Source organism: Trichechus manatus, unplaced genomic scaffold (assembly GCF_000243295.1).
Source record: "Trichechus manatus latirostris isolate Lorelei unplaced genomic scaffold, TriManLat1.0 scaffold00181, whole genome shotgun sequence".
NCBI classification, from domain to species: Eukaryota; Metazoa; Chordata; class Mammalia; order Sirenia; family Trichechidae; genus Trichechus; species Trichechus manatus.
Window position 1 is genome coordinate 2,141,186 of NW_004444117.1, and position 14,813 is coordinate 2,155,998.

Sequence of the window (14,813 nt, forward strand, 5' to 3'; positions counted from 1 at the left end):
GGGATGAGACCAGTGGAGTATCTTAGATGGCCGCTCACAGGCTTTTAAGACCCCAGACACTACTCACCAAGGTAGAATGTAGAGCATTCTCTTTGTGAGTAGTGTCATGCCAATTGAGCTAGATGTTCCTAAGGGGGGTATTTTTGATCCACACGGTAGGCAATAAGGAATTACTTGTCTTTCACTGGATTGAGGGCTGCTTCTCACTGGGTCTGGGTGGCCATGTAGACTCTCAGCAGCTGGGTCTCTCGTGGTGCAGAAAACGCGCCTCCTGAGCTGAGCACAGCTGCTTGCCTGCCTCACCGCTTTTTCACGACCTGCTCAGGCCTTAAGCGCTCAGGCTCTCACTGGGTCAGGTCTGGCGACTCCTCACTGCTTCCGAACCATCTCTCCCTCCCCCTGCCACTCATTACAGTTCCTCAACTCTGCCTTTGATATTACGGCTCTCAGTTGCCATATATAATCGAACCACTTGTTTTTTCGGGTCTTTGTTGTAAGAGGGTCCACCGGAAGCATCTACTCTGCTGTCTTGGCCCCGCCTGCCATTCACTTTTTGAAGTTAGAGTTATTTCTATTGATTTATTTACTCACTTTTATTAGTTTTGTTTCATATTCTATTCATTTTTATCTAATTTTTCTTTCCTTTCTTTAATAAATACGTCTGAAAATGATAAAAGAAGGTACTCTTTATATAAATATCCACATCAGGAGCCTGTGATGCCTCCCTTGTTTTATCGAAGCATCCCAAAACAACTTTCAAAAGTGCAGTTAAACTGGTGTATTGAGGCGTCATCAACATTTTTAATAAACTTTTTGCATCTCGTTCACATTCAGGCTCCTCTTCTGGTCTTCAAAAATTTATTTTAGAAACCCTTCATTTTTTTTGTCATACTTGTGTTGTGAGGATTGGACACCTTTTAAACAACCAGATTATCTTGCTACATTTCACCTTCTAAAGAAATATCCAAGTTGGATCTGTGTTTAAAATACTCCATCTACGAGACAATCTCCAAAAAATAACTATTGCAAATATAGAAGTAGTCACAACCTCAGGTATAGCTGAGGCACCTTTTTCTCCAGTGAGGTGAGGAGACTGGGCTGCCTGTGGAACATATTCTAAGATACCCTGAGGGACAACACTGAGTGAGTTGGTGAGTTGGCACAGTGGCACTAGGAGTATTTCTGGAAACTATTCCTATACCCAGACGGCTACGATAACTCAGCTATACATGTTAGAGACTAAGAACCCTGTAAATAAGCTAATACATGCACCCTAAATCCAATTTCCCCTTAGCCAGAGTCTCAACATGCCCATGGCCACTCTGATGCCAGCCAACAGGAAGAGAGTGTGGCAGGAGAAGTGGGGGGAGTTGACAAAATAATCAAAGCACAAAAAGAATGAAAGCATATAGGGTTTATTTAGGCAGTTAATCTGTATGGATACAGGGAGACCTTTCTATTCAGAGAAACAGGAAGGCTCATCTTAGGCTAGTTATAATGAGTTTTTAAGGAGAAAGGAAGGAAATATACAGTAGAAAATTAACCATTGGCTAACTTTTCACAGGATTGATTGAATCATGCTCCCTGCCCTCTGTGAGGTCGGCTGGTATCAGCCTACCAGGTGGCCTGGCCAGCCCCACTGCTCATTTGCACAAATTCTCATGTGTTGTCTGGAGGTTTTAAATAATACCCACTGCTGTCGAGTCGATTCTGACTCATAGCAATCTAAAGAACAGAGTAGAACTGCCCCATAGGTTTTCCATTGCTGTAAATCTTTACAGAAGCAGACTGCGACATGTTTCTCCCATGGAGCGGCTGGTGGGTTCGAACTGCCTATTTTTCAGTTAGCAGCCAAGAGCTTTAACTGTACCACAAAAGTTCCTTTTAAATAATAAAGGCATCTCAATTACTCAGGAATTTCCAAGGTTTTTTAGAGTAATCTCTCAGGAAAAAAGGGAAAAGACCAAATTACTTTGGGTAAACTTAAATTCTTTGCACAAGGTAAACTTTGAGCAAGTTTTTGGTTAACACATGTCTTGTCACAAAGGGGGTTTGTGAGATTCATGATTACTATTCCTCCTATATTTCTGTTTATCTTTCTTGGTTGTTTCCCATTGCTGTCCAGTCAATTCTGACTCATAGAGACTCTATAGGACAGAGTAGAACTGCCCTATAAGGTTTCCAAGGAGTGGCTGGTGGATTTGAACTGCCGACCTTTTGGTTAGCAGTGAAGCTCTTAACCCACTGCGCCACAGGGCTCAATGGCTTTGGGTATATTTCACGTTGGTCAGTGATCGTTATGAAATTTCCTATGTACTCAGAGGAATCTGTCAACCTAGTCCTCAGTTTCTATTTTAAACAGAGTGAACTGATCTTCATTGATCATCATTAAAATTATTTTACTTTTGCAAAATTTATGAAAACACATGAGCATGTGAAGACATAGCATGGAAGGTGCCCATGCCAGTGAGGGGCCTGTAGTTGGGGCATCACTAGCTTCATGACAAACCCATCTCTGCTCCCTTCTCAAAACCATTTGCTGGCCTCCACTTATCCCTCCAGCTTTGTCTCCCACCATCACACCAGGCACTACAGCACTGACTGTTCCCTTTCCTCCTACTTTTGTACACGTCTCTGCTTAGGAAGCTCGTGGCTCCACTTCCTTCCCAACACATACCCAGAGTAGAGGACACTGTGGTGGCCTCCCAGCAGCCTCTCCAGGCCCAAAGAACTCAGCCCCCAGCTACTGCACGTGTTGGTTGCTTGTGGCTCACGGCTGAGTCCCTCTCTAGAACTGCCCTCAGCTAAAGAGATGCCTAGCCCAAAGTCATGCCCCTTTCCTGGGGACAGCCCATAGCCAATGACTGATCAGTGTTGCACACATACATTGCTTTAATTGGTACAACCCTGAAGAGCCAGCCCAGCTCCCTGTGGGATGGGCTGAGGCCTGTATTGCACTCACGTCACTGTTCAGCACCCATGGGTGCTGATCCTGAGAGCATCCCCAGTCAAAGCCCTGCACTCAAGCCTCTGCCCCAGAATCTGTTTCCAGGACACTGTGTTCCTGTGTCCATGCCTGACTCACTTTCACATGGCCCCTCCTGGTCCTCTTCTCCAAGCAAGCCCTTTCTCACCTCACTACCTTTGTACATGTCTCTGCTTGGCAGCCCTCTCCTCATCCTTCCTAACAAAGCCTCTTACCCTTTAAGAACCGATGGAAACACTCCCAGGTCAGCCACTGGCAGGAGTCTGAGCCACATGAGGCACTTTAGAGGTGGCTGCTCCCCAGGTTCTCCTTCCCAGGGCTCTGGTGAGGGGTCAACAGCTCCACCCCATCAGGCTGGGCACCCAGGGCCACAGCCAGCAATCCCATCTGGAGCTATCTGGGGCCAGGCAGGTTTGGTTCCAATCCATCCAATAGTAATGCTGGCCATCTCATTCCTGGGCCAGGATACCTCATCTCTCACACCAAATCTCCTCTCCCTTGACCATGGAGGGATGAAGGCACAGAAAAGCTAGCTGGTGCTCCCACAGCAGGTTGTGCAAGTGGGGCTGAGAGGCAAGGGGGAGGGCCCAGGTAAAGGAAGGAGCCAGTGATCCTGGCACCTCCAAAGGCTGTGACTGGGGCACAGCCTCTGAGTCACTGGTGTCCATGGGAACCAGGAGCCTGGAGGATGCAGAAGGCACAAACTGAGAATCACTGATCTAGATCAGGTTTCCACCTGTGTGCTTTGTGACCCAGAGGAAGCTAATCTGAGTCCTAACTCTGCCCCCTCAATCAGCACAACTGTTTTTTAATACATAAAATGGCAATTTTATTTACTGGAGTAAATGAGCAATGGGTCCTACCCTGGCCAGCCAGTGGTTTCTGCCTCCTTCCTCATGACACCTCCCACCCCTACCCCACGGAAGAAGGGGGCCAGTCAGCAGGGGTGCAGGCATTCTGTAGCCCATATTCTCCCAGTGGCCAGTGTCACTGTGGGGAAAGGCCAGCCAGGCATCATGAGAGAGGCTCCCACCGAGCTCCTACTCCCTAGAGGGGGCACACCTGCACGGGGCCTGACCCCCTTTCTGTCCTCCTTCTCCCTGGTCTGGGAGGACCTGGTAGGCATCCATGCTAAGTAGTCTTATTCTCCTACTCAATTTTTCCTGAGCTCCCCAATGGGACTGTGGCCCAGGCTGGCCTCTGAGCCAAGTGGTGAAGCAAATGCCTCTGGGCCCTGCTCCTTCCAGCGAGCTCCTGTGGGAAGGAGGGTTACGTGGTCAATTTTGGCTTTACCAGGCCACACCTCGGACTTCTTCCAACAGTTCAGGAAGTCTGAGGGCACAGCTGAATCATATAGGGGCACTTCTTAAAAATACCCATTCCCATATGTTCAAACAAACGCTTGTATACACACGCTCACTGCGGCATTATTCACAATCACCAAAAGGTGGAAACAAGCCAAGTGTCCATCAACAGAAGAACGGACAAACAAAATAAGGTCTCTTCATACAATGAAATATTTTTTGGCCATAAAGAGAAATGAACTTCTGACACATGCTACAGCATGGATGAACCTTGAAAACATTATGCTGAGTGAAAGATACCAGTAACACCAGGACAATTATTGTGTGACTGCATTTCTATGGAGTGTCCAGAATAGGCAAATCTACAGAGACAGAAAGTAGATTAGTGGTTGCCAGGGGCCAGGTGAATAGGGGCTTCCTTTTGGGGTGATGAAAGTGTTCTGGAGCTTCATAGTGGTGACGGTCACATAACACTGTGAATGGACTAAATGCCACTGAATTGTATACTTTAAAATGGTTAAAATGGTGAATTTTATACTATATAAATTTTGCCACAATTCAAAAGGAGCCCTGGTGGTGCAACGGTTAAGCGATCAGCTGAGAACCCAAAGGGTGGTGGGTCGAACCCACCTAGTGGCTCTGCGAGAGAAAAATCTGGGGATCTGCTAAAAATTACAGCCAAGAAAACCTTATGGGGCAGTTCTACTCTGTCACATGGGGTCGCTATAAGTCAAAAGCAACTCGAATATAACTCGAAATCAACAACAACAAACACAAAAGCAGCAAACAAAACAATTCTTTGGTCCTACCTCAAATCCACTGAACCAAAATCTTCAGGACTGGGCCTGGGAATCTGTATCTTTAAGAAGCTCCACCAGGGTCTCCAGGCCCAGATGATTTTGGCAGGCCTTTCCTGGCCTCATGCTGTGGGGCACAGAATGGAGTCCATCCCCTCACCCCTACCCAGCACTGGTCTATGTGGCCTCAGTGGGGATGAGGCCAGTTTGCATACGCCAGGCCCCAGCAAGTGACTGGCCGATGGATGGGCATATGACTTCATCTGAATCAATAAGAATCAGGTCCGAAATTTTGGCTGGGACTACAGGGAAGGAGAAGCCTTTCTTTCTGCAGATTTGCCAGAGGATGAAAGTGAGGCTGGGTCAGCTGGCAGGTAGCTATCATTTGACCTCGAGGGACATGTCTGCGAACAAAAGGTGAACACCGAGGCCTTGGTGGGCGGAGGGACAAAGCCTTGTGCTGGGCTGGGGACCCAGTGACCACTCAGACCCCATTGCTGCCCTCAAGTAGCTCCCAGTCTGTGAAGTGACCTACAGTCACCCACAGCATGCAGGGGTGACGGGAGGCTGTCAGGAACTCAGAACCTGCATGAGGAATCGGAAAGTTTCCTTTGAGGAGGAGTTTTATGAGTGGGTAACCTTGAAGCACAGTGAGAAGAGCTCTGAGACACCAGGTTTGCTCCAGAAGAAGACAGTGCATTGGCAGCACAGGGGTGGAGAAGCAATGACCTGTCGAGTGTGGGGGAGTTATTCAAAAGGAGGCAGGGGTCTCTTGAGAAGGCCACCAGCTGGGTGGCTCATGGGGCCTTCCCTCTGCCCTGCCATGCTCAGCCCGACTCACCTTGCCAGGTGCACACATGGTCCCATCCAGAGGGGGGCCCTTCTTGGTCTTGCAAAAGTAGGGGTTGTCAGGGTGGCTGCACCACAGCTGCTTGCAAGGGTCGAAGGTCCGGAACTGCAAGACAGCATGCAGCAGCAGCTTGACAGGCCACCTCCCGTTTATGACCACTGTGGGCCGCCCTGCCTGAGATGCCCCAGCTGGACTGCTGCCGAGCCATGCAAGGCTTGGCTGCTGCTGACAGGCCTGTGTGGACGGTGGATGGTTCTGGGACTGAGAGAACTGCGTGCAGTGCAAGGGCTGCAGCATTCCGCACACTGCCTGCCCCTATTCCTCCTTCCCCACCTCTCAGGTCTGCTGGCTGCAAGGGACTGCCACTGCAGGGTTCTTGAGCACCCACTGCCCACCTGCAATGGACTGCCCTCCTGATACCCCATGAAGCCTTCTTCTCCCCTCGCACAGGCCCTACCCCTTGCTCTGGCTTCTGTCTCCTGGGCCTCACAATCGCCCCTTCCCTGGCCATTCAGCTCCCTGTCTTATAGCCCCTCTTTTGGATGTCCCTGAGGGAGACACTGAAATGCAAATGTGGCCATGCCACTGCCCTATTCAAACTTTCCCAGAGCTCCCATAGCCAACAGAATGGAGCTCACCATGCTCCTTAGCTAGTCATGCAAGGCATTAGGCCACCTGCACCAGTGCCCGAGCACCACCACTTGCTCGCTGTGTGGCTTTAGGGAGGTTACCTAATTTCTCTGGGCCTTAGTCCTCATCTGTAAAATGGGACTATTTTGCTCACCGGCTCCATGTATTAGAGATGAGAGATAAGTCAGGCACTGCTTTACATAGGGTGGCCTTGATTAGCAAATACTATTCATTCTTCCATCAGTGTCCTGCTGATGGCTCTGTCCTCACACTCAGCCCCAGGCAACAATTGTTGCCCCTTTGTGGATCTTATCTGTCTCTAGGCCTTTGCAGGTGGGATTCTCACCTTCTTCAATGCCTTCTCCTCCCACTTAGCCCCTTTGCCTATTTCTCCTCAAAGAAGCTCTCCTGAGCTGTCCTGAACTCTCGGGCCAGCTCAGGGGCCCCTCCTGAGCTCTTACTGTCTCTTGCCACACTTGATCACAGCCCTTGCTGTCCTGTGCGCTCCCTGCCAGGACCATGTCTGGACCAGCCAGGTGAGTGCTGGATGTCTCCCGGGTAAGGAGTATGTGGGTGCAGAGGGAGATGCTGGGGCTTCTGCAGGGCTGCTCTGTCCTCCCCTCACTAGCGCCTATCCTCACACTCCCTCCCTTCCCCACGAAATCCCTCCATTCCCAGGAGCTGCCCCACACCAGCCTGCCTCCTAGAAGCCTGCCAGGACTAAGGGCAAGCCCCTCCTCTCCCCAGCCCTGCCTGCTGGCTCACACACTCACCGCTGTGCACATCATGTAGCCCAGACCAAAGTCAAAGCGGCACTGCTCGTTCATGGAGTAGTGCAGGCCTGGGAGCTGCGGCAGCGCCGGCCAGTCGTGGGCGAAGGGGTCATCCCGCAGGCAGTCGTAGGAGCTGTGAAGGGGGCACGTGGCACCGAGAGGCAGCTGAGACCCCCTGGAGCCTGGGGAGGGCCTGCCTGCACACCCCAGCCTCACTGTGCTGCCTCAGTCTCCCTGCTGCCTCTTTTTTCCCTGGTGTAAGATCCCCAGACCTGGCCTGTCAGACCCCAGGGACACTGCAGTCCATGAAAGGTGCACTTGTCCAGGACCCTAGCCATGGGAGCAGGTGTGCAACCTGCCCTGCTTTCACCCTACCCCACCCCTCACCCCCACATCTCTGGCTGGTAGACCAGTGGGTCTGAGGCCCAGGCTGGGCCCAGGTGCTGGGGCCTGGGAGTGTGGGCCCCTGGGATATCTCTAAGCTGAGGTTGGCAGGTTCCAGGAAGGGCAGCCCTCAGGCCTCCCCTGCCTAGAGGCTGAGGGACACCCAGGGGGAGCCGTACTGATACTCACTGGAGGTAGCGGCTTAGCTCCTGCTGGCTGCAGCGGGACCAGTGGAAGCGGTGGAAAGCGGCCTGCACCAGGGGCGCCATGATGCTGCCCAGCCTCACCTCATCACCACAGCGGTTGCCCTGCCCGTCATGCTCCATGCCCAGCCTGTGAGGGAGCCCAGGCAGTCACAATGGACCCTCCCCTGGCAGCGCTTATCTGCCAATGCCACACTCACCCAAAGGTCAGGACTGCTCCCCAGGCCTCACCCAGCTGACTTCCCCTGACCGCTGCTACTGACCAAATCTGCCCTGAGCCAGACTCCCTACCAGCTAGATTCTTACAGCCAAGGGGGGCATTTTAGGAGGTGAAAGGAAGCCCTCATTCAGCCCAGCAGTGAGACAGTATCTTGTGGGCAGCCCCCTCGGATATCCTGTCCCCTAAGCTGGGTGCTGTTGCATGAGCTCTGCAGTCCAAGTTTCCAGACAACTTCTGCACACGCTCATCTGTGAGATTTCCTGGCAATGCTGGGCAGGGAAGTTGCCTGGGAAACGTGCCGGGCTCTCTAACCTTGGATAACCATCTCCTCAAGTCCCTGTTACTGCTCCAAAGAATGGGGTAAGCGGCCCCGTCTCCCAGTGGCTTGGAGTGTGCAGTATGGCCCCTGGCTCCTGCTCGGCCCAGGGGACCTGATCTGTTCCTTCAGCAGAAAATGGACCGAGGGCCTGCCTGACCCTGCAGAGCTGGGAACACAGGGCATCATATCCTCAGAGATGTTCCCACAGGGCAGGTCCCTCTTGGGGGCACAGAGGAGAAGTTGGTACGGGGTCTTGGGTGAACCACAAGGAATGCCAGGCCACTTACACGTGGCCGGTCTCATGGGCCACCACAAACGCCGAGGAGAAGCCATCCTCATGGTTCAAGGTACAGCTGCGGACCGGGTGGCACATCCCCGTGACAGGAGCATAGCCTAGGAGGAGACAAAAGGCAGCTCCAGCTCCGAGGCCCAGGGCCCTCCTGTGGCAGCCCCAGGCCCAGCCAAGGCCCTGGACCAGAGGGTCCTGGCCTAACTCCTGAGTGCTTCTCCTTGGGGCCCCAGTACCCCCACCTTCTCCTCCAGACAGTCTCCCCTGAGTCTCCCAAGTCCTCTTTGGGCTCCTGTGAGACCCCAGCCAGGTCCACGGGGGACAGCAGTGAGGGTTGGTATAGAGGCATCCTGAGTAGCGAGCCTCACAGCCCTGCTAAATCCCAAATAACAGCTGTGAGCAGGCAGCAGGGCATCAGCGGGTGTGCAGCTGCCAAGAGACTGACCCACTAAGAGGTCACACCAGCCACAGCAGACGAGGCCTGTGGGGGTGCCAGTGGCAGCAACGGGCCAACCACCTCTGCACTCCTGACTGAGAAGACTCTGAGCCACATTCCTGCTGAAGGGTTTCCAGCCTCATCTCGCCTTCCACGCAGGAGATTTGGGTTTGACTCCTGGCCAGTGCCTCATAGGCAGCCACCACCCGTCTGTCAGTGGAGGCTTGTCTGTTGCTGTGATGTTGAACAGTTCTCAGTGAGAGTTCCAGACTAAGATGGACTAGTAAGAAAGGCCTGGCGATTTACTTCTGAAAATCAATATGAAAACCCTATGGGTCACAACAGGTCTGATCTGCAACCAATCATGGGGATAGTGCAGGACCAGGCAGAGTTTCATTTCTGTTGTGCATGAGGTTGCCATGAATCAGGGGGCCTACTTGATGGCAGCTAACAACTGTCTGTTGGGAAGGGGCTGGGCACTGGACAAGAAGCCCATGGAGGCAGAGGGTGGGGAGAGGGGAATGGGGAGGGGCAATTGCAGCAATACCAAGGACCCCCTAGCGACACCCCTTAATCAAGTGGCTTTTGAAGAACTACTGAATTCGCAGGTAACAGTGAGGAGCCACCATGGGTTTTGTCAACCCAGTTACATGGTGTGGCCAAGGTGAGTAGATGGAAATGGAGACGGACAAGGAGGGAGGGGAGGGCTGAGGGGCGAGCGGGAACAACCCACAGCAGGAGGGTGAGAAGGCCTCCTCGTGGTCTGCATGTGGTTGGCTGGGACTGATCGCGGGCAAGAAGCCAGGGAAAAGTGAGGGTGGCTGAAGGTCGTACATAGACTGAGGGACTGATTACCCAATAAGTAAGGTAGGCACGGGCTTACTTGTGCTTACTTACTAATCTGGAGTGCACAATTTCACCTGTTTTTCACCACATCAAAGATGTGCTTACTGTAAGCCGGTGGATACCATGCTTACTGGTTAATCTGCCCCATACAGACTCCATATAAAACAGAAAAACCAGAGGTTGGGCCTGAACACTGGTCATCAGTTCTTATCTAAGCAGACGGAAGCAACTTGGACAAAATAAAGGAGTATATACACTAGCTCGGCATGGAGAACCATGCGTGCCAAAGAGGGCCTTTGCCTTTACATCTAGAGTCTTCCTAGAGGTCCCGGGTGGTGCAAATGTTTAACACGCTTGGTTGCTAACTGAAAAGTTGGTGGTTCAAGTGTACCCAGAGGCATCTCGGAAGAAAGCCCAAAAAATCAGCCATGCAAACCCCTATGAAGCACAGTTATACACGTGGGGTTGCCATGAGTTGAAGTCGACTCTACAGCAACAGGTTACTGTTTTCCTAGTGGTCAGCCAAGCAGGGACACCTCTAACTCACAGACCCCTAACCTAGCCTCACTCCTTTCAGAATCCACTGAGAGATTCCAAGGCAATTTGTTCAAAGGGAAAAGTAGAGAAGAGGAGGGTCACTAGGATCTGGGCTGTACTGGTTGTTAGACTTGTCTGTAAAATGCAGTAATCTAATCATTGTCTTTTACCCTTGGAACAAACAGGAAACTCTGTACATAAAAGTTGTTTTTGTCTTGTAGATTCTGAGATACAGTGAAACCTGTGAGAGCTGAACCTGTGAGAGGAGAACTGTGCTCCATAGGGTTTTCAGTGGCTGATTTTTCAGAGGTAGATTGCCAGTCCTTTCTTCTGAGGTGACTCTGGGTGGATTTGAATTGCCAACTTTTTGGTCAGCAGCCCAGCGTGGTAACTGTTTGCACCACCCAGGGACTCCTCAGCTTTAATAGATAATGTCAAACAGTTTTCCAAAGTACTTGTTACAATTTACATTAGTGTGAGAGTTACAGTTGCTCCACATCCTCCTAAAGACATGGTGTTTTCAGTCTTTTTAATTTTGGCCATTCCATTAGGTATGCCCTGGTATCACATTGTGGTTTAATTTGCATTTCTCTAATGACTACTGAAGGAGCTCTGGTGGCTCAATAGTTAAGTGCTCAGCTGCTAACCAAAAGTTTGGTGATTCGAACCCACCAATGCCTCCATAGGAGAAAAGACCTGGAGATCTGCTCCTGTAAAGATTGCAGCCTAGGAAACTCTATGAGGCAGTTCTACCCTGTCCTATACAGTTGCTATGAGTTGGAATCAACTTGACAGCACACAACAACATCAACAATAACTACTGGCTGAGGCATTGGTGGTTCAGTCCTAGAATTCTCATCTTCCATGCAGGAGACCCGGCTTGGATTGCAGGCCAATGCACCTCATGGGCAGCCACAACTCAACTGCTAGTGGAGGTTTTCGTGTTGCTATGATGCTGACCAGGTTTCAGAGGTGCTTCCAAACTAAGATGGCCTAGGAAGAAAGTCCTGGCGATCTACTTCTGAAAATCAGCAATGAAAACCCTATGAGTCACAATGGTCTGATCCACAGACCATTGATCCACAGCTGATTATGGAGATGGTGCAGGGCCAGGCAGTGTTTCATCCCGCGGTGCATAGGGTCACCAGGAGTCGAGGGCTGACTCGACAGCAGCTAACAACAATGACTACTGAGGTTGAGTATCTTTTCATACGTTTATGAATCATTCAGATTTTGTTAAGAGCCTGATAAGGTCTCTTGCTCATTTTTCTACAGGGTTGTTTGTCTTTTATCATTATCATTATAATTATTGATTTCTAGGACTTCTTCATGTATTCCAGATGTTTCCTTTATCAGATATGTGTATTATGAATATTTTTCCCCAGTGTCTTAATAGTGCCATTAATTAACATAAGTTTTTAATGTTAATGTGGTACAATTTATCAATCTTTTCCATTATGGTTAATGCTTTTTGTTTCTTGTTTAAAAAATCAATAACCCAAATAAGGGAGGCGGGGCCAAGATGGTGAAGTAGTCAGACAGCTTCCTATATCACTCTTACAACAAAGACCTGGTAAAACAAGTGATTTGATTGTATACGAATATCTACAATCCCTGAACAAGGCAAAGTTGAGGAATCGGACTGAGTGGCGTTGGGCAGAGAGAGACATTTAGAAGAAGCGAGGAGTTGCCAGACCTGACTCAGGAGCCACAGCTCTTCAGCCCGGACTGGCTCGGGGTGTGTAGTGAGGTGGGCATTCAGCTTCGTGCGCTCGCTCGGGAGGCAGTTTCCACATCAAGAGAGATCTAGCAGCAGAGATTCTGCTTGGACATTCCAAACCAGTGAAAAGCAGCACCCAAGGGGCTAAAGATAAGTACATGCATGTGGCCTTTTGTGGGCATTTAAAAAAAAAAAAAAAACCATTTGGGAAAACCTCCTCTCCCATTTACTTCCTCCCTCCCCACTCTGCACTGGTCCAGCTGGCTTCAGAGATCTCTGAGTCCCCTGGGCCAGAAGTAGATCCCATAAGGCACCCTGACCTATTCTCCTGGCCTTGGAGAGGGAACAAATTAACAAACAGGGAAAAAATAAGCTACCGGCTCCCCTAAGCCAGGAACTCAGGGTTGGCACAGCTCCTTTGCCTAGGCACAGGCATAAGGGGTCCGCAGAACTCTGAGTGCCTTCCACCCCTGTATAGACTTGTGTGGACCCATCTCAACAGCATAAGCCCTCACTACCACAGTACAACAGGGTAAACACCTGAAGTCTAACTTCAACTGCTTCAGCTGTGAAGTGGCAGATTTTTGATGCTTGACACTGCTCTGCCCTTTAAGCAGGCGCCTTACCAGTCTGCATCAGGAGCTTGAGGACTGGTGACTCCACCCATGCCTCCTAGCCACCTGCTACAGGGGTCCAAGAATAAGTGGTGCCCCCGAGTCTTTACAGCCAACAGAGTAGGGTGCTCATAGTCCGGCTGCAAAACTCACCTACCTACTCACTCTAGGGAACAGGGACACGCTTTCCTTTCAAACACTCAGGGGCAGCCGACAGCCCCCTGCATTGCTCAGGGTGTGACCCCCTTCTTCAGCCAGATACCTGTGCCTACACCAATCACCCTTGCCTCTCTGAGACTATAGGTGAGAGCCTGCACCACACACCTGGTGACCGACTGCCTGGACACCTGAGCTGAATCCATACCGGAAAATTTAATGGACTCCTGGGTGCAAATACTTAGTTACAGAACTACCTGGTGACAGGACGTTAGAGCTTCAAAGACACCAATAATCAAACTAGCACACATGAGCACCCTATTTGGGCATATCAAAAGAAAACAAAATGACAACCTAAGACACACTAAACAAATAAAAAATAATATTATAATAAATTATTGATGGCTCGGAGACAACAGTCAATATCAAATTACGTAAAGAGGCAGTTCATGATGGCTTCAGCAAGCTCCCAAAATAAAGAATCAATAAATTCTCTGGAGGAAGAGAATTTCTTGGAATTACCAGAGGCAGAATATAGAAGATTACTATATAGAATTCTACAATAAATTAGAAAGGAAATTCGACATAATGTAGAGACAGCCAAACAACATGCAGACAAAGTAGTAGTGGAACTTAAAAAAGTTATTCAAGAGCATAATGACAAATTTAATAGGTTGCAAGAATCCACGGAGAGACAGCAATCAGAAATCCAGAAGATTAACAATAAAATTTCAGAATTACACAACTCAATAGAAAGTCATACAAGCAGAATGGAGGCAGAAGAAGTCAGAATTAGTGACACTGAAGATAAAGCACTTGACACCAACTTATTAGAGGAAAAATCAGATAAAAGAATTAAAAAGAATGAAGAAACTCTAAGAATTATGTGGGACTCTATCAAGAGAAATAACCTATGAGTGATTGGAGTACCAGAACGGGGGGGATAACACAAAATACAGAGAATTGTTGAAGATTTTTTGACAGAAAACTTCCCTGATATCATGAAAGATGAGAAGATATCTATCCAAGATGCTCATCAAACCCCATATAAGGTAGATCCCAAAAGAAAGTCACCAACACATATTATAATCAAACTTGCCAAAACCAAAGATAAAGAGAGAATTTTAAGAGCTGCTAGGGATAAATGAAAAGTCATCTACAAAGGAGAGTCGATAAGAATAAGCTCAGACTACTCGGCAGAAACCATCCAGGCGAGAACGCAATGGGATGACATATATAAAGTGTTGAGGGAAAACAACTGCCAGCCAAGAATTATGTATCCAGTAAAACTGTCTCTCAAATATGATGGCGAAATTAGGGCATTTCCAGATAAACAGAAGTTTAGGGAATTTGAAAAAACCAAACCAAAATTACAAGAAATACTAAAGGGAGTCCTCCAGTTAGAAAATCAATAACATCAGATAACAACGCAAGACTAGAACAAAGGACAGAGCAACCAGATATCGACTCAGATAGGGAAGTCACAAAAACACATCAAAGCTAAAACATTGAAAATAGGGAAACAGAGACATCAATACATAAAAAGGACAACATTAAAACAAAAAAGAGGGACTTAACAAATGTAGACATAGATTTTTCATATGGAGGGGAAGTCAAGGCAATATAAAGAAATAAAAGACTGGTATAAACTTAGAAAAATAGGGGTAAAGGAAACTAACAACCTACAAGTCAAAATATAAAACTAGAAAAATATAAAGACTCAGCAAACACAAACTCAACAATGAAAAA

The 14,813-nt window shown here is 49.1% G+C and overlaps 1 protein-coding gene across 1 annotated transcript in view; it reads right to left on the bottom strand.

The window, feature by feature from the left end:
* ADAMTS2 (ADAM metallopeptidase with thrombospondin type 1 motif 2) overlaps positions 1 to 14,813 on the bottom strand; it is a 298,006-nt gene that overhangs the window by 71,461 nt on the left and 211,732 nt on the right. Inside the window, exons 7-10 of the mRNA XM_004387150.1 lie at positions 8,754 to 8,859; positions 7,914 to 8,057; positions 7,341 to 7,473; positions 5,929 to 6,042 (exon numbers count right to left, since the gene is read on the bottom strand). Of these exons, the coding sequence (XP_004387207.1) occupies positions 5,929 to 6,042; positions 7,341 to 7,473; positions 7,914 to 8,057; positions 8,754 to 8,859 (497 nt within the window). The remainder of the gene's footprint in view (positions 1 to 5,928; positions 6,043 to 7,340; positions 7,474 to 7,913; positions 8,058 to 8,753; positions 8,860 to 14,813) is intronic.